At 40.4% G+C, this 20,078-nt stretch overlaps 2 protein-coding genes across 2 annotated transcripts; both read left to right on the top strand.

The window, feature by feature from the left end:
- Positions 1 to 2: 2 nt before the first annotated feature.
- On the top strand, positions 3 to 8,746 carry LOC104921868 (monoacylglycerol lipase ABHD12). The gene is made up of 13 exons (XM_010734534.3): positions 3 to 218; positions 4,982 to 5,097; positions 5,191 to 5,296; positions 5,413 to 5,532; positions 5,651 to 5,681; positions 5,786 to 5,831; positions 6,099 to 6,228; positions 6,847 to 6,884; positions 6,988 to 7,067; positions 7,166 to 7,248; positions 7,368 to 7,446; positions 7,580 to 7,701; positions 7,821 to 8,746. Exons 1-13 carry the CDS (start codon positions 127 to 129, stop codon positions 7,840 to 7,842), a joined length of 1,065 nt encoding a protein of 354 aa, XP_010732836.2. The 5' UTR covers positions 3 to 126; the 3' UTR covers positions 7,843 to 8,746.
- A 919-nt stretch (positions 8,747 to 9,665) lies between these two features.
- On the top strand, positions 9,666 to 19,911 carry tm9sf3 (transmembrane 9 superfamily member 3). Its single transcript, XM_027276008.1, has 15 exons — positions 9,666 to 9,872; positions 10,777 to 10,972; positions 11,086 to 11,208; positions 12,636 to 12,796; positions 12,890 to 12,967; positions 13,466 to 13,597; positions 13,791 to 13,957; positions 14,504 to 14,598; positions 14,733 to 14,863; positions 15,518 to 15,657; positions 16,274 to 16,342; positions 16,465 to 16,611; positions 16,732 to 16,815; positions 16,926 to 17,002; positions 18,265 to 19,911. The coding sequence occupies exons 1-15, from the start codon at positions 9,780 to 9,782 to the stop codon at positions 18,330 to 18,332; spliced, it is 1,761 nt and encodes a 586-aa protein (XP_027131809.1). The 5' UTR covers positions 9,666 to 9,779; the 3' UTR covers positions 18,333 to 19,911.
- The last annotated feature ends 167 nt before the right edge of the window (positions 19,912 to 20,078 follow it).

Genomic DNA, 20,078 nt, shown 5'->3' on the forward strand with positions numbered 1-20,078 from the left:
CGGTGCTACCTTAACAATCCCAAGTACCTCCTCTTCCTCATGATTAAACTTTCGGGTCGTTGACCCTAAACTTTGTTGCAGTATACATTAACATTAGTCTTACTTGTTTCATACTGAGGTTACAGCATGAGGAACAGGGTCGTTAAACAGGATGGTTCATCCTCCGCAGCCGACGAAGCTCAGAGGTCAGCCAGGGTCCAGAAGAAGGAGGCGGCACCGTGAGTTAGCTAACTTATTAGCTTAGTATTTATTAACTTACCTAATATTTCTGATGGTTCAAATGTGGTGACCAGGTTGTAATAAATGTGATCGTTAAGGCTGAAGTTAGTCTATGCGTTTGGTATCGTCATTACCACTCATTTCCTGATAAGTTAACAACAAGTTTGCAAATGAACTGGCACGCAGTGAGATCTGCCAGGTTGACGCCTGTAATTAGTATCATTGGCAACACCTGTGTTGGCTGCTGTGAAAAAGGTCTCTTGACTTAGCTTATGATTAAGCTTAGACAGGTATTTTTATAATGCAGCAAGACAATATACAGTAAAAAAAAAAGGAAAAAGAAAAGAATATGAACCATGCAGCATTAACAAGATAAAAAAACAACCCAAATGTGTACGACAAAATACAATAAACAACCCAGATCCTGCAGAAGCCCTTTGCTGTAAACATCTGATTCATTGTGGCAAAGGATGTAAAATGTAGGATATGTGTATGTATTACAACACAAGTTGAATCGACACTTTAATGGACACAGAAGTTTTTACTGTAATGTATTCTTGGAAGTGTCATAACATTTGAACATCGGTCAGGAAATGTTTTGAAAAATGTTAAAGTCTCGAATTACACTGCGGAACAATTTGAAAAAAAGAAATTCTGTTGATTTTTTTTGCTGATTAAAACTAAAATTGTCACGCTGATTCCAAAATTGCAGTCAGCTTTTTTCAAGCCCATCAAGTTTTTTCTCCACAGCTTACCCTCCAGATAAGAAAAATTCCACTGATTAGCTGTAGTAAGACTTGCCAGCTGATTACGATTGGACTCATCTACGGCTATGTGGCAACTTGTTTGTGCAGTCACAATTGAGACGGTGAGAGGTGTGTGCAGCTCCCAATAGGTCAGTACTATCAATATCTGCAAACAGAAAGCTAGCATAGTGGGAATGAAGAGGGTTTGTGCTGGCTTTTCTCTTAACCTTGTAACCATGGGCATACCATTGTAAGTTTTATTTCGTTTTATGCTGTTTTTGTAGTTTTCAAAGCTCTTCCATCTTAGTGTTATATTTATTTCCTTTGTTCCAGATCATGTCTGCTCCTGCTACTTCTCGTCGTACTGTAAATGCCTAAACAAACCTGACTCCTTTTGCTATATTTGTGGTAGTTTCAACATTCCAAGTCATAGGGCAAACATCAGTGCATTTGTCAAACAAGCATATTTAGCATATTTTAAAGTAAAACTCGCTGATCAAGACAAGCCATGGGCCCCTCACAAAGTGTGCAAGCAGTGTGTCGACAATTTACGGATGTGGACCAAAGGAACACGTGAAAAGTTGGCATTTTGTATCCCCATGGTTTGGCGAGGGCAAAAAGATCATTGCACAGACTGGTACTTTTGTTTAGTGAAGTACAGTATTTTTATATTTTTTAAGAAAACAGGATCCTATATTTCAAAAACTTGACATGATAGAGAAAAACTGAGATCAGTTTTGGATTTCACACCCAAAAATTAGTTAAAAACAGCTGTCAGACCTAACTCAACAAAAATTGTGTTCCCCAGTGTTATTATCTTTAAGTTCAGAGTTTGGGTGGTAAAACAGTTATGTGAATGTTACATAATAATGGACAGCAATATCACTGCAGAGTCCCTTTGAAGTTCAAAATCTCTGGCTATGACCGCCGCCATGTTGGTAGTCCTGTGTTGTCCACCTGTGGATAATCGGCTGACCGAAGGCAGGCTGAATGATGCCTATATGCTTAAACAAACCATCTGTAATGGCACCTGTCAGTCAAAGCAGCCACGCTGTTATGTTATTATGCATAACTTTAAGCTTTAATATAATTGTTTTTGCTGTGAAGTTGGCATTTTTTTTTTTTTTTTTAAGTATATTCTTTGGGCTTTTTATGCCTTTAATGTATAGGACAGCCGAAGAGAGACAGGAAGCAGGGGGCAGAGAGAGGGGGAATGACACGCAGTAAGGACTGTAGCCTCTACACATGGTGCGCCTGCACAACCCACTACGCTACCGACCACCCCAAGTTGGGCGTTTTAACACAGGTGCATATGGAGACTGACTTGTTCTGTAGCCAGCCTCAAGTGGCCATTTGAGGAACTGCAGTTTTTGAAACTTCAGCGTTCGTTTAACTTTACAAAAACTAAGGTTGCTGCTTGGTTCAAATTGACCCTGTGTTGGGTCAATATACAGGAGCAAAAATGGCAATATCAATACTGGGTTAATTTTGCACTGTACCAATGGGTAGAAAACAGCTCAACAGAAGGGTTGTTTTGTTCCAGTAACTGATAAGTAATTGGAAATAGTAAGGGCAATGTTAATCCAGGTTTAATTCTAACTTTTTGTGTGTGCTTTTAGATATCTTCTAGAAAATATCTGAAAATGATTAAAGTGTGAACCCTGGACGGATGAGGCGACAGTTTGATGGCTGCTGAAATGAGCGACCTCCTATACGTTTCCCTCGAGTAGTGTGGAGAAATCGGTTTTAGACTAAAAGGGCTCTTCTGGCTGATTAGAGTGTTAATGGAGAGGGTGGGATGTATTGTCCATTAATTGGCAATAGTCTGAATGGTATCGTCTTTTCTGCTGTTGCCTTTAGGGAGTCAAGGCTGGCTCCAATGACAGCCTGCCTGCTTGATTAGATTATTCAGTTCTTCTCTCCCATATTAATGTTTCCATATCAATGCTGCAACCACAGACTGGCTGGACATGTGTGGAGCTGTTCTGTACATGCCAACGGGTCTGAGTGTGCGTTTCCATGTACATCTGTTGCTCCAGTTTCACTGGGACCTTTTTTTTGTTTTCGCCTACATGCAGCTGCTGGTGGATCTTTTTGCACCACTCAACAAAACACCCTCATCCTCCTCTTCCCTCCCTCGATTCACCTGATGGAGGTGTTGAGTACATCTACAGACAAATCTTTACCGCAAAATGTACAAACTGAAGTAATATACTGAATCACCATCACCATCACTCACTGAATCTATGCTATGACTGAGTTAATTCACCATAAAAAGACAGTAAAAGGTACTGGTGTTTCTCTGCTTCTTAAAAAGGGCAAATGTCTGCTCAACCCAAGCTCATAGACCCTTGAATCTGACATTTATTATTCAGTGGTTGGCAATTATTTATAATTATTTATTCTCCCGGCTTCCATATCATTTCCAAGTGGTTATATCTCTTGATGCAAATGATGGCAAAATTTGACTGGGTCAAGAAGAAAAAGTCACACTCAACCCTGTTGAAATTTGGATTTGTCTCAACTTGAATATCTTGGATTAAATGACTCTGGCCTTTACCCTCCATTCACACAAATGGCTTTCGGTCTGATCATTTCCCTTTAAATCGTTCTACCAAAAAAGGTATCTATCTCTCTAGTCCTTTTTACACAAGCTATGAGCCGCTTGGAATTTCTGTGCATGCTCCAGATATTTATACTGAAATCATGAGAAGAGACAGAGAGAGACAGAGAGAGCATCAAGTTTGATTAAATGCTGAAGATTTATTACTGTACATATCCAACCCTTCAACATTTTAAAGTGTTTTTGAAAAGGAATCGGGCTAAAGGTCAACATCCACAAAAAGTGTATTTTATTTCCCAAGGCCAAAACAAACATTTATCTCTTTCTTGTTTCAAGCTTTAAAGGACCAGTGTGTAGCATTTATTGACATCTAGTGGTGTAGTTGCTGATTGCAACTTTACTCTCCTTCCAAGCATGAAGGAAAAACTATACTGGCCCTTTAATGTGTCAAAAATAAAAACAAATAAATAAAATAAATTTTGAGGTTTTTGGTATGGTTTATTTATATTATGAATGGTTTATTTTGTAGAAACACTGTGGACTCTGTGGAAGAGGACCCAAACACTAATAGTAATAATGAAAACATATTATATTACGTTTATAACATATTCTGTAAATAGAGCGTCTGTAAATGAACCTTTAAGTTACTATCATTAAAGCTTTTGTAAAGTGGTCATATTTCCCCATTTTACTTGCTGGTCAAACTAATAAAATTAAAATAAACACTCTAATTACGTTTTTATTTTTATTTTAATGAATTCTAGTTTTTATTAATTACACTCTCTTTAACAAGATAGATTTTTAAAAATCTGAACTGAATAATAATTCATAATAAGAAGTTTATTGGGCCTGCACTCTATGCATACTGCGGTCAGCAGCCAGCCTCCAGGTTAAAAGCACAAGGTAGTGACCGAATGGTCATTCATTCACTCCAGCTGGATAAATATTGGTTGGAAAAGTGAAAAGCAGTACTTGCCCCTTCCGTATTATCACCACTGAGGTGCTCTTGACCCCTACTGCTCCAATGTATTCGAACAAGTAATGAGACCGCCTCGCTCTGGGGAAAAACTACATCGTCAGTGACTACGAATCTTTGAACTGAATTGAATGAAGTGATCCGAATCAGCAAAGTGATTTCCATCTTGAGCAGCTCACATTTGCTGAGTCATCCAAAAGGCTCTGCAGCTGAAATGGAGCAAAGATGCAGCTGAAGTTCGATGTGAAGTGGAGGCACTAGTGAAGGTGCCATAGTGCTCTTGAGCCTGCTGATCAGTCAACTGCAGTCTGTTCTTGATTAGCTTAGGTATAAAAAAATACAACAAATATTTGAGTTACTTGAAGACCATCGGGACCATCTCAAGAGGGTCAACTGCCTATATGGAAGATAAGATATGTAAAATAATGGATGGTCAGTAGGCGCGTTGGTTTTATCTTTGTCTCTGTCTGCTCTCAGGTCCCGATGGTGGCTGAAAAGAGGCTTATTGGCCCTCTTTGTTATCTTCATTGTGGCGCCTTTCTCGCTCCGAAAACTCCCAGAATTAATCCAGCACCTTGTTTATGTTCACAGAAGTAAGTGAATTCCCTTTCTCCCTCTTGAAAGTACTGTAAATCCTCAAGTTGCTCACAAAAAGAAGCCTACCTCTCTTCTCTCCCTGTTTGTAGTCAGGTTGCCGTTCTTTGTTGACCTCAGCCACCCTGCTGATCTCTCCCTTAATCACACGATCAACATGTACTTAACATCAGAGGAAGATATTTCCCTTGGCGTATGGTAAGTACAATCCAAGTTCAACATTTGCTTTCTTTTCCAGCAAAAAAAGGCTTTCTTTAAAGATCCAATCATCGGATTTGTCTCAAAGCAGGTGTATTGTTTTGAACTGTTTTAAGGCTCACTGTCCCTGAAAGTCAGTGGAAAGAGGCACAGGGGAAGGACTTGGCGTGGTACCAGAACAGTTTAAGCGATGGCAGTCCAGTTTTCATATATCTTCATGGGAACACAGGCACGAGGTATGATAAATTATTCAGTTGTGTTATAGTTGGCTCCTGAAGCAGCAGAGAGTAAAAGTGCCACACAGTTAGACATATTTGTTTATTGGCATGTGTTGTTTGTGAATCATTCCAACAGGGCAGCCACTCATCGGGTGGGAGTGACGAAAGTGAGTGATTACCAACACAAACATATCAATCTTTGAGAGAGCTGATAAAGGTATGGAAGTCTCAATAACTGTTCTAATGACAAATGAGTGTTCTGTTTCAACAGGTATTGAGTAGACTTGGTTACCACGTGCTGGCGCCTGACTACAGAGGTTGGTGCAAATGAAGATTTATGACTCTTCTTCTGAACATATTTTCCATCTCTACGCTTCTTTGCCTTCCTATTGATTGTAATACACAACCCTCTCAAATTGATTTAATATCATGTGCAGCCATATTACTACTGGTGTCAGAAGACAGAGGTTCAACTTTAGGTCAGAATAGTGTGGGTTTCCCTCTGAGGGGCTGCCACCTGGTGGCAGTGACGAGCAGCTTTGTGATGTGTCAGTGAGCAGTAGTTGATGCGAGAATCTCTGCAGGGTTTGGAGATTCCACTGGGGAGCCGACTGAAGCCGGTCTGACCACTGATGCCCTCTACTTGTACAACTGGGTCAAAGCACGCAGTGGAAACAGCCTGGTGGTCATCTGGGGACACTCTCTTGGCACTGGGTGAGTGAGGAAAGACCCCTAATCCACAGCATTTCACTCAGTGACTTAAGTCACTGTTGTAGCAACTGAATATGAATTGAAATTGAACCTAGTAATAGTCTTTTTTATACTTGAATGAATACGTCTGCTGTTATGCATCAGCAGTAATGGCTAAACAGATGAGGAGGAAAGCTCCACACACAGAAGCACGTGTATCAAAAGGAAATCAGTGCAGTGCAATGAAAGTTGAATTCAGCAGAGAATCACAACAAAAAAAATGTTATGAACCAAAGTTATGAAACCAACAGATCTCATCATATTCAATACAATGATGTCTGTCTATACGATACAAATTCAAGGCAAAGTAGGAAAAGTAGAAAATGCTAGAAGGAGATATAGTAGAAACTGTACATCTCATTTGTCTGCAGCAGGGTAAATTATTTCATTTAGAATTATAGAAAACTGACTCTGTTGTCAGTAAAATGCATGTTACATTCAATGAAATGATTAAAATGATATCACAGATACAATCAGGAACAATCACCATCAGGAATAGCTGAAGAGGAAAGTGTTAACTATATGTGTACATGTAAACTAAAATGTACAACTGAAGCTGTTGCTCTTCATATCCCTTTGCAGAGTGGCTACTAACACTGCAGTAAAACTGCTTGAGCAAGGTACGATTTGTTATTGGTGAATTGTGGAATAAGATATATGAATAGGAATAAGAGGAAATTACTCTGGTATTTGAATATCATGATTATTTGCTCTTGTTTTCAGGATTGGTTTTTGATGGTGTAATGCTGGAGGGCACATTCAATAGTGCTCGACAGACGATATCAGGTCATCCTTTTACATGGGTAAACTCACCAGTTTTGATATGTGGTGTGTTCGTTTCACGTGGTTGCTGTTACATTATGCATAACCTTTCAATTTTCAATTTCTTTTCTGTTTAAAGTATTACTGGAAATTTCCAGGCTTGGGGTACTTTTTGCCAGAACCATGGGCGGAAAACAAAGTAGTCTTTCCTACCGAAGAAAAGTATGTTTTCGTCAAACACTAACGTGCTGCTGGTTACAGTTATAGTAATAGTGAATTATGCATAATATTAAATGTTGGTCAGCTATTAGTGTTATTACTGTGTTTTCATCATTCTACAGCCTGAAGAAAATGAGAAGCCCAATCCTTTTCCTTCATTCAGAGGACGATCATTTAGTTCCCATTCGGTTTGCTCAGCAGGTAATACTGGCAAAGAAAAGTACAATGTATACTGAGGTGGTGTTTTCCTTGCAGCTACAAAGTGATTAAGTGGCTTCTTCAGGATAATGTTTTGTTTTAGGTCGTCTGAGTTATCTTTGCTTTGCTCTCCCAGTTGTATGAGGTAGCAGCGAGTGCCCAGAATGCAGAGCGAGTCAAGCTGGCAACATTTGACGGTTCTCTGGGGTACCTGCACAACGGCCTATATAGAGATCCCCATCTGCCTGACATCATAAAGTGAGAAAACATTTCACTGATAATGCTTAAAGTGTGTGTTCTGGCTCTACAAATCTGTGTCTGTTAAATGATCTGTTTTATTACTACAACATGTATATCCCATCATGTCTCCTCTGCAGGACGTTTGTGCAGTCGTTGTAATGTTGGAAAGATGACTGAAGCAGAAAAAAACCTTTCCACGCTCAGACCTAGACCAATCATTAGATTACATGCTACATTGAATGCTTTGTCTTCGCAGCTGTGTTTATGCTGCACAAACATATGATTGACTTGAATATCAAATCCTAAATGTTTGTAGTAAATATTCATTAGTTTAGGAATTAATGCAAAAAATGTTCAGGGAAACACCTGTTCTCATCTGTTACAATTATAACCGATGCTTCTGTATCTTTGAGTAATTTATTCTGAATTATCTGAACTGGAAAGCTTAATTCCCATTGGAAATGCAATTTAGATGAGCCATTGTTGCATTAGGTGCCCTCTACTGGGCATTGTTGTGTGGTGATAATGCCCATCTATAATACTGGGTAATGAGTTTGGTAATCCAAAGCTTAAATCGTCTAGGTGTCAGTGACATTTCAGAATAATAGAAGGAAAGCAGCTGGGACACAGCTGTCCTCTGACCTTGTTATCACAAGTGTGGTTTTAGTAATAAGTTGAAAGAATCTCTGTTTAGATGTTACTTAATTACAGTATATTTTCCAGTGTCATTCAGCAGTGCTGTGGTAATTCTGGTTTGCACTTGTTGATACTTACTCCGCATTGCAAAACTCCTTCTCCCTCAAACATTGAGAACGTAATGAAATAAATGTAATACAATATCTACAAAGCTGTGTTTTCTTTCAAATAAAAAGAAACCTTCTGCTCACTCAGGCAGATTCGATGTCAGGAACATTTGTATGCATACCTCATGTATGCTGTATGTATATAAACTGTATTTTCCCCTAAACACATAAATCACTTTCCTTGAACCCTTCTGTAAATCGTGATTGAATGTACACACTCGCACTACCAATGAAAGTTAATAAATAACAGAGGCACCTTTCCACACAGATTTTTCTTTTACTTTAATAAATTTTGATTTTTAATTCTGTTGTATGTCACATCTTTTGAAGCCCAAGAGCACATGTAAACAGCCAAGGAAGCTGGATCCTTGTCAAGACAAGGTTTAAGCCCACTACTGTCCTACACTTACAGAGAGGTGTCTTGAAAGCATTGGGTGAATGTAGTACTACATAAAGTAAATTTACTCAAGTACTGTACTTAAGTACACATTTCTGGTAGTTTTTCTTGATAATTTCCATCTAATGCAACTTTGTATTTCTACTCCTCTATCTCAGTGGAAATGTATTTTTTACTCCACTACATTGGTCTGACAGCTGTAGTTACTTCATAGATTACATGTTTTATACCCTTATAAAAACTTCAGGAGAAAGTGTTCATTTATGGGCTGAGAAAAGCTGTAGATTATTTAATGACTTACACTGTGAAACCGTCAAAACTTCTCATATTCTCAACGATCTGTTATTGTAGATGTATGAATCGCAGGTGATTCAGAGTGACACACACTATCCTCAAAGGAGCGTGAAGATAAACACAATCCCAAGACAAAATGAAAGGCCGAGCTTGTTTTGAGAGCTTTAAACTTCACGTCAGTGCATGAAAAAGTAACACATTGTTCTGCCAACTTCAGGCCCGTGAGGAGGCCTCATTAGACAGCGAATAGGGCTGTTTGTTGTGCGCGGGGGTCATGTTTCATGCAGCAGCTCTGTCAAAGGTGAGCTGAAGCTCCAGTCTCGGCAGTCGGATGACGTGGCTGAAGGTTGCGGCGGTGCGCCGACAGAGTTTCTTTACTCACCGCTTCGCTCATCGTTTTCAACAATGACTGGACGCCGTGAACCACGTGATCCGACTCAGCCAATCAGACGTGCGTGCGATGGGCTGCCCGTGAAGCGCTTACGCCATATGCGTACGAGAGCATCCCTAAAAATTGCCTCTGTCATACAACCAGGAAGAAGGTGGGATAGCCCTACAAAGCTAACATCCCCAATCTTTCTGCACACTTTCTGCGAAAAATAATGGGATCATCCAGGTGGAAAGTGGCAGCGGCGGCCTTTCTCGTTATAGTGGGCTCTTTATTACCTGTGGACGCAGATGAACACGAACACACGGTGAGACAGAGAGGCCGATTGAAGAGGGGGAGCCGTGGAAATAATGGACGTTTGTGTAACCTGCTAACTGTAGCTGCGACGGCTAGCCGCACGCAAGAAAACACAATTACAGGCACGACGGGGTGCACGGCTCGGACTGTGGCGTTTATTCATCGACACACGACGAGCTATTGAACAGATACGCGTTGAGTTGAGGAGCTAACTTGTCACCACTTATCGGCCTAAGTGCTTATGAGCAGCTAACGTTTGCCTGCTAGCCTGTTAGCATGTCTTTTCTTGAGCACCGGCGCTAACTACGCTCAAGTTAGGACAGCCAGCGCTAGTTAGTTGCTCGGTAAAAGTAAAAGTACTCACACCGTGAACACGTAAAGCGTTTAACCTCGAGGCTATCACTACAAACCCGATACGCCCGACGTGTTATTTGCGTTAGCTTATTACAATATGCCGAAACACCGGTTTAACGTCAGGGCCTCTCGGTATTTCTGCTCCCAGACACGTTCATTCCCGTCCATAAGTTAGTAACAAGTTAATACGGTGTATTGCATTTCCTTCATGTGCTGTAAGCAGACATGGCTTGACTTTTCGTGCTGTTACACTGACGCAGCGATAAGTGTGTTATATTTTCATATCTCCGCCTGAATTTGAATGTAATAGCGCTGTTTTTACCATTCACTTTAAGAGGAAATGTGATGATAATGTATCATTAATCAAGTCATCTCTTGTTAATCAAACGCAGCAGTGTGTTGTTAATGTCATGGTTGACAACATGTATTAAAAGTTAATGTGATTTTCTTGCAGAATAACACACAGAGAATATGAAACCAGCCGGACTAGCAGAACTGGTGTAGCATTCCTGACTTCACAATAAGAGTCTTTCCTTTTTTTTGTGTTGTTGTTGTTGCAGTACACCGATAAGGAGGAGGTAGTTTTATGGATGAACACAGTCGGACCCTACCACAACCGACAGGAGACATACAAGTATTTCTCTTTGCCCTTCTGCGCGGGCTCAAAGAAGACCATCAGTCATTACCATGAAACACTCGGAGAGGCTCTGCAGGGAGTGGAGCTTGAATTCAGCGGCCTGGACATAAAGTTCAACGGTAAGGCTACTGTTGCACCTCTTGTTGTCGCACGTCTCAGAATGTCCGCTCTCTTCTGCACACCGTTCGCCCACATCTACCACAAATAATGTGGTGTTTTGTCATCCCTGTAGTTGAAGTCATGCAGACGACATACTGTGAAATTGACCTGGACAAAGCCAAACGGGACGCCTTTGTCTATGCCATAAAGAATCACTACTGGTACCAAATGTACATAGACGACCTGCCCATCTGGGGTAAGTGATACTTCCCTTCTTTTCAAAAAGAAAAGAAAACAACCTTTGGCTAAGGCTGAGGAGCTACCGGATACTGAATACATGTCTCTGTTGCGTGTTGGAGTATTGCTCTTGTATTCTCTGCTGTTTTCCATTCAGTCTCAGTTATGAGGTGTTTATTAGCACATTGGCCTTTCAATGTTTGCATGTGACACTAGCATCTTGCATGTCACTGCTGTTATCTTGCAATCAGAGACGTCAAACCAGTTCTCATTCATGTAAGGGACTGTACATTCATCTTTGGCCAAACTACTTGGGGTGTAATAATACACGTAACCACCTATCAAATGACTAAAAGGCACACAAGTCAGTACGAGGGGTGACTAAAACATAATGACTAGTCACACCTCTGCAGCATACAGTACTGATAAAAGAAAGAGCCTTTGTGTAGTGTGCCAAGAAGGACAACTGACTTCTTCAGGTTTTGACGAGCCATTAGTGTGATGATGTGGTCACTTGCATACGTGGTAACAGTTTGCACAATGGTGCCACTCCTACAGGTGATCAAACATCACTGATGTTGTAGTAGTGGGTGGGGCTCTTGCATTTACTGTGAGAATTCTCCATGTTGTGTTAGATACTGAAACCTTAACCTTATATCCGGTTTGTCTGTGTGCTAACTGAACCAATGTGTTTATCATGTCTGAGACAATAAGATGCTTGGTTGGGATTATGCACAGCCAGCCTGGAGTTCAGTAGCAATAGATCTCCAGTTTATCACTTTATGACCCCAATACTGCAGCACTTACTACAGTGTCTTGTATCAGATTCAGCTCACCTGCCCAAGGTTGGTCTGCTGGAAAAAAACATTGCCTGCCAAAATTAATTTGTTATTCAGAATCATTTTTTTTTTCATAACCAACCATGTAGTTCAGTAACAGTGCAAATGCATATGTAGAGCTTGATGGGAAACTTTTTTTATTAGTGACACCTTTTTTTTAAAGTTTTTATTTCGGCCTCACGTCTGCTCCAGTACGTGTTTCCACAAGGGAATAACATGAATTTCTACATTAACGTTAAATTTGTCCTGGACGTGCAGTGGAGGAACAGGGTGAGAAATATGCAGACCTAGAAGAACAGGCAGCCAGTGGGGAGCTGATTCACAGCGACTGTTTTACATCAAACTGATTTGCACAGAGTGTGAGATTGTTTACAGTGGTCAGCTGGGGCAGACTGATAACAGCTGAAGCCTAAAGACTGACTGTAACCGATGAATACAGATGATGTTGTTAAGTTAACAAGCAGCGTAGCAACTGACCTTTATTTGGCATTTACACTCCCTGATTATTAATGTTATATAACTGAAAGATAAATGTTTACACCTGTCAGCTTCTACTTCTGTATGGACCAGATCTCTAATTTAGTCCATGTTGATTTTTTTTTTTAAGGTATTGTGGGTGAGGCAGACGAAAACGGAGAGGATCATTACCTGTGGACGTACAAGAAACTGGAGATCGGCTTCAATGGCAACAGAATTGTTGATGTAAATCTGACTAGCGAAGGCAAAGTCAGACTCGTGCCTAACACAAGAATTGCAATGTCCTATTCTGTGAGTACTGAATTCATCTCACAGGGTTTCAGCTATGCAAACATGTTCATTTCTAGTTCGTAGAAGAACTTAAATAAATCTTTCCCATCACAGGTGAAGTGGAAGAAGTCAGATGTGAAGTTTGAAGACAGATTCGACAAATACCTCGATCCATCCTTCTTTCAGCACAGGGTGAGTTGAATGATACTTTTACGGTTTTCAGAGATTCGTGCTTCATTGTGTCAGCCAAGAATGCACATGTAAGAGCGGAGCCTCGTTCCATATTAGGTGTGATTGGCTTAACCTGGTTACTTTTGGCCGACTCTTTTAACTCCTCCTGCTGTTGTGGCAGGAAGCTAGCGGTGTGTTTTCTAAAAGGAAGTCTGGTTGATTTAAGAGTCTGATTTTTGGAATCCACCACCTACTACAGCCAGTGGGTGAAAAAGTTTGTTTCCTGTTGTGACTTGTAAAGTGAGGCTGAGCTCAAAGAGAGCAGGGACTTCACAAATGGGTGCTCGTGTAGCTTAAATACTTCATATAGGAAATATCCAGAGTAATGCATTCAGCAAGTTTACACCTTAACATAGTCCATTTTGTTTTATTGAGATTTTCATATATTCTGCTTTGATGTAATACACTTCATAACACGGTTATTTCTTAAAATAACTTGATTTACTGTTCCTTTCTTAGATTCACTGGTTCTCCATCTTTAACTCCTTCATGATGGTCATTTTCTTGGTGGGTCTGGTGTCCATGATCCTGATGAGAACACTCAGAAAGGATTATGCCAGATACAGCAAAGAGGAAGAAATGGATGACATGGTAAGAGTTCATTGACTCAGCAGTTTGCTCTTGACCACATTGTCGTCTGAATGCAAAATGACATTTTTACTGTTTTTGTCCTATATTAACCTCATATGTGACTTTTTTTTTCTTTTTTTATGTGACACAAGACTTGACACATGTGCATGGACTTTCCTTCTGATTTTTTTTCTCTTTGTTGCTGCACCATCAGGACAGAGACCTGGGAGATGAATATGGGTGGAAGCAGGTACACGGTGACGTTTTTCGGCCCTCAAGCCATCCACTGATATTCTCCTCGCTCATCGGCTCCGGCTGCCAGATCTTCTCCGTGTCCCTCATTGTCATCATCGTTGCTATGGTTGAGGATCTGTACACAGAGTAAGTAGCTGACAGATTCTGTGGTGGATCCAGTTTCCAAGTTAGTAAAATGGCTAGATTCACTGAGGTCTATTGAAGAGCAGTGCTAAGATCAATTATGTAACCCATGGGGGAAACTTGAGTCTAGTTGTTTTGTGTTTTGCAAATTTGCTGAAATGAAAAGCTTAGATGGACTCAAAAATCTGAGTCAGGATTTTAAAAAATGCTAGTGAAACCTAACCCTGGAGTTACAGATTAAGTATTATTTTTTTTATATAAAAAGGGAAAACCACAGAGTAGGTTCCTCCTGCTCCTTGGAGGAAAAGAAAGAATGATTTTATCAAGGAAACAAGTGGGTGTGTTCCCTAAGCTGGCTGTGTGTGAAAAGTTGTTTTTCGTTGGATAATGTCTGGTAAAATCAAGTCCTCTATTGAAATGTAGCTTAGAAATATACAATTTAGACACGAGTGTAGGGAAAACACTGAATATGAAGGACTAGTTTCAAGGAAAAAAGGCTGAACACTGAAACTTCACAGGGTTCCACTCATTATTTTTTTTCCTCTGCAGGAGAGGATCCATGCTGAGCACAGCCATTTTTGTGTATGCTGCCACCTCCCCTGTCAATGGCTACTTTGGGGGAAGTTTGTATGCAAAACAAGGAGGTAATAATAAAATAATAAAAGTCCATGCATCACATTCTCTTTCTCCTGGATATGGACTATTAGCTTAATATTTCCTCTGAAATGATATTGTAACTGTCTCACATTATGCTGTTTGATGTGTCTGAATAAAATAGGCAGAAGATGGATTAAGCAAATGTTCATTGGGGCCTTTATGATCCCAGCCATGGTGTGCGGGACTGCCTTCTTCATCAACTTCATTGCTATCTACTACCACGCCTCCAGAGCCATCCCATTTGGCACCATGGTATGTTTGACGCAGCAACAACTCTCTCTGAAAAACCAGAGAGTCAAGAAGACCATCCTCTTGAGTCTACAGTTCATCAGTTTAGCTGTGCTCATGTGATACAGAGTAATCAGTCACCGAGCCGATAGACAGCTAAAGTGATGAGAGTATTCAGTTCCCAGTGTTTAAACTCAGTCTCAGATTGTGTAAGTCCTTTGCTTCATCTGAAGAACATTAAAAACAGATCACATATAAACCACATTCCACACAATGCTGCCGCCCCCCAAACTATGGACTTGAGAATGCTAGGACTTTCTTTCTGCCTTTTAGAGCCATCATTTCATTTCAACAGAAACGCTTCATTTTCTTAATTGCAAACAGCTGTTTGTTGGCTCAACACAACACCATCCATCAGCACAACATGAGATTAATCACAAGTGTCAAGTAACCATCTTGGAACATTAGTGGCATTTGTACCTCATTCCAACATTTTCAGAGTAAAAATGTTGGAATGAAGAACCAGAACCTCATCGAGCTGACCCAAACATTACTGGGACACAGTCGAAGGACGATTGAGATAAATGCTGTGGATCTAAAAAACCAGTCCAGATGTTGGCTGTAAACGCAGACCACCCGTTCGATTAAGTGTTAATCTTTTTTTTTTGTTTCCTGCAGGTCGCCGTCTGCTGTATCTGCTTCTTTGTCATTCTGCCGCTAAACCTTGTGGGGACAATTCTGGGGAGAAATCTGTCGGGCCAGCCGAATTTCCCCTGCCGAGTGAACGCTGTGCCGCGGCCAATCCCTGAGAAGAAATGGTAGGTGTTCCCCAACACAGGCAGGGTGTCTTTGAATACAGGGAATGTTTGAGAATTTCTCTGAGACACTGGAGTGAAGTTGGACACTGGTAGTACGTACACACTATTATAAAAATATGAATTAAAACACGTATTGGTCATAATTCCTGTCATAACCAAGTATGCATCCGATGTGCATTGAAATATTATGGCGTACGGTGTATTTATGGTTATAAAGGTGTAAAAAGTGTAATGACTAACCAGTGGACGATGAAGAACTTGTATTTAATGCATAAAATGAATTGTAAGTGTTGTACGGCCTTTGTTCAAGTGTTACACATCGGCCCTGAAGTACAAAATGCTTTTGCTGTCTGCACACACTCTTTAGGTAATAAAAAATAGCAAAGCAATAAACTATGAGTCCATTAACATTTACAACCTCCTACCAAGCTCTGTGGCCGGCTGCCAACAGGAAATGGCAGATGTGACTTCAGGCCACTGTCTTGCGTCCACCTTTTCTTTTTTCCTTCTCATAACACAATAAGTCATGTATCCGTGCCCTGGAGCAGGGAAGGTCAGGTTTGGACTCTTGACAGTATACATCCATGTCCTTATGTTAAATGTTTTGCTCTCTCAGGTTCATGGAGCCGGCTGTCATCGTCTGCCTCGGAGGAATCCTTCCATTCGGCTCCATTTTCATTGAAATGTAAGTCGTGTACTGTAATGCTGAAGGGTTTGTTTCTGGCGACATGATCTTAGCAGCACATGACATGTTTTGTTTTTGCTCCCCTCCTCCTCCTCCTCCTCCTCCTCCTCCTCCTCCTCCAGGTACTTCATCTTCACATCTTTTTGGGCCTACAAAATCTACTATGTGTACGGCTTCATGATGCTGGTCCTGGTCATCCTATGCATCGTGACCGTGTGCGTCACCATCGTGTGCACGTACTTCCTGCTCAACGCCGAGGACTACAGATGGTGAGTATATCACTGATTTATTTGCATCTTTATAACATGTCTGCTGTCAACCCAAAGATCACTACGTGAACTACACAAGTCCCCAACTACAACTCACCATTGTTTCCACCTCTTTTCTAGGCAATGGACAAGCTTCCTCTCTGCTGCATCCACTGCTGTTTATGTTTACATGTACTCCTTTTACTACTACTTCTTCAAAACTAAGTAAGATTTAGACTTTTATTTCACCACATACCCACATGAAGAACGTTTTGAAATTCATAAAATAAAATTAAAATTCCATTTCTTACACGTTTTATCCTGATGTATTTCAGGATGTACGGGCTGTTCCAGACATCCTTCTACTTTGGCTACATGGCTGTGTTCAGCACTGCTCTAGGAATCATGTGTGGTGAGTCCCACGTTTAGCTGTTCAGTTACTTTCCTGAACTAAAGAAACTCATGACTCTCTGACAAATAATATTCACAGATTTCGCCTTTTATGAACTCCAGATTGGCAGTACTTGGAATATACTGCCAGGACTTCATCAGTCAATTAGGTTTTTGGCGATGCAGTGAATGTGAAGGATATTTTGGCAATCAGACAGTGTGATCAATTAGCTAAAAGGCAGAGATCTTCACTATGTTGGTGCAGTTTTTAAAGGGCCTAATGCAAAGATGCTTGATTCCTTAAATAAGAGGTTTAGGAGAATACTCAGACTCACCAAACCCTCTGAACTGCACAAACTTGTCGTAAATGGCTTGTTTAAACCTGATGAACAGTGTTTGTCTGAGTAGCAGTGCGTTCATTGAGATTTCATCTTAAGCATAAACATTGCTTCATTCACAAATGTTACCAAAAAGTAAAAAGAGTCCTGCAGCCAGGAATCCACAGACGGAAGCAGAACAAATGCAGCATTACGAGTAAGCGCAGTGAGCCCAAAACAATTAGAAAATGTGAACGCAGGCGCCGACGTTCACGACGTGTCATTACAGCATCATTGTGCCGTGACGGAGATAAAGAGGGAATGATTTGACATTAAGTTGGATGTTGCTAAGCCAAATCGATCCACGGTTTAGACGACCATGGAGGTGGATGTGAGTATATTACACAAAATGTTTCTGTCACGGTGCGATGTCGTACCATGTTGGATATAATGTAGGATTCTCCCCTGGATTTGGCAAAACACAATGATGAAATGGTGAACAGGATATTAATTTAACATTTTACTTTAGATGATTTCTGTGACATTTTTAGACAGAAATCCTAAATACAAATGAATACCCGAGCTTCACTCCGACAGGAACAGATCTGTACATCTGAGTAGTTCTTGAATGTGTTTTAGGGCACATTTTCCACATCGGTTCTTCAGCTTAAAGTGCAGTTAACACTTTTCCTCACCAGCTGCAAGCCAAACTCATTCTTCAGCTGGTACCTTGCACCTTAGAGCACCTCTAATCTGTGCTAGCTACTACATGGTGGCTTCAGGGTCTGTCGGTGTCTGACTAGTTATTTTATGGATGAAGGATGTGCTTTTCCTCGCTCAATCCTTTATTAGATACCCCCACCAATAATCATTTCGTCCTGTGATGGATTTACCCGAAAAGCGAGAGTGTGATACTTGCAGTTGCAGGCCACCTAAAAGACTCACAGAACACATTTGTTTGTTCCAGGTGCCGTCGGATACATGGGAACAAGTGCCTTCGTGAGGAAGATCTACACAAATGTGAAAATTGACTAAGAAGCGAAGCAGCAACACGAGGATATTATTAATGGATTTGCCTATGTGTATCCTGAAAGACGGCGGGCACAAGTCATTCTTTATTACTTTTCTTTCTTGCAAAGAGATTGTGAGAATCTCACTTTGTACAATGTAGTTTTTCCATTTTCTGAATGAATTTCAACGCCGCAACTCAAAGTGAACAAGAGCAAATCTGCGGAAGAGATATCAAACACAAGGTTCGGTTTTTATCAGTTGCTTTCAAAGGAAAAAAAAAAAAAGAAAACGTTGGGGCAAATGTTTAAGGCTGACATGGCTTCTCTTTTCAAACCCAGTCCCACCTGAGACCAGAGAACATAAATGTTTATTGATGGAACAGTGTAGCTCTCTTCAGTGAAGAGGCCTAAGTGTATTGAAAGCCTTTTGTTCTATTGTGTCAGAATATTGGAGAGTTGGGTTTGTGCCCATGTTCTGACTTGATTTCTATTTTGTATTCTTGAAGTCACTCGAAATATCGTTACTACACAGTACAGTAGTCCGTTCTGATTTAGTTCCACTGCAAAAAATAGAAAAAGATATAAAAAGCTGTCTTCACTCCAGAATCATTCCCCCATTTTGACGATTCTTAAATTCCCTGTTACAGTAGCAATCCATCCAGCTGAGGAGAGATTTTAGACCTGTTGTAGTTTACTGTACAGTCAAGAACAGAGGGCCTGATCAATGGTTGAGGTACAGTAAGATCCGATTTTTAAATGGATGTTTGATGTGATCCCATCCCGTTTAGTCGGGGTTTTCTTAATGTTTGGGTTTGAATGAAGTCTACTTGTAAAGATAATATATGGATTGGGGGGAAGTGTATATAACCTTAATAATGTACCTTTAGATGTAGATCCCAAATGTATTTTCGTTGTACAGATTTACTACAGGGTGTTTTTTTTAAATGAATCAGTTAAAAACCGAGATTTTTTTTTTGTCTTTGTTTGGTGCTTGGGATGGGGCTTGTGGCGCTGTTACATCTTGCCTGAAATTGCATGAAGTTTTCACCAAACCATCAATTCCACTTCAGTCGGCGCTGTCAGGTTTTTTTTTTATTCTTTGAGTCAAAATGGGGGAAAAAAAGGTGCATTTCGATGACTGGTAGGCCTGCTTATGAAACACCCTTCTTATTTTGATTTCATATATTATTTAAAGCTTTAAAAAGGCTCTACATCTTCTGGTAAGCCATTTCCCTCATGTTCTTTCAGTTGCCTAACCTGAAACATCATTTGTGAATGTCAGAAGGAATGGAGCGGTTGCTTTGTTTCCGCAAACATACTGTACAAAGTGAAGTTTATGTACACTTAAAAACTAGATGTTTTCATAACCACACACAGTGCTGCAGAGTGTTTCAAATGCTTCCCCCCCATTTTGTGTAAATACAGTATGTACCCTACTTGTATGAGAAGTGGCAATGCCTTTTTTTTTTTTTTTTCTAATTTCCAGTTCTCCCCCACTGAAGTTGATTTTGGCACCTCATGTTGTGTACCAATGTCTGATTAGACATTTTGAACCTGCATATTAACTTGCTGTAAAGAGAAAATAAACATGTTTATGTACAGGGGTTATTAAGTGTGGTTTTGACTTTGAGGCTAAATGTTTCTGAATTATTAGATAAGGCACCACAGTAGATATGTATTACAGTCACAGGAGCTGACAGCCGTGCACTTTAATGTCTGTTTCATGCAGTGTCAACAGGAAGTTGAGCTAAATTCAGTTAATGAGTCAGGA

This window comes from Larimichthys crocea, unplaced genomic scaffold, assembly GCF_000972845.2.
Source record: "Larimichthys crocea isolate SSNF unplaced genomic scaffold, L_crocea_2.0 scaffold271, whole genome shotgun sequence".
NCBI lineage: Eukaryota > Metazoa > Chordata > Actinopteri > Sciaenidae > Larimichthys > Larimichthys crocea.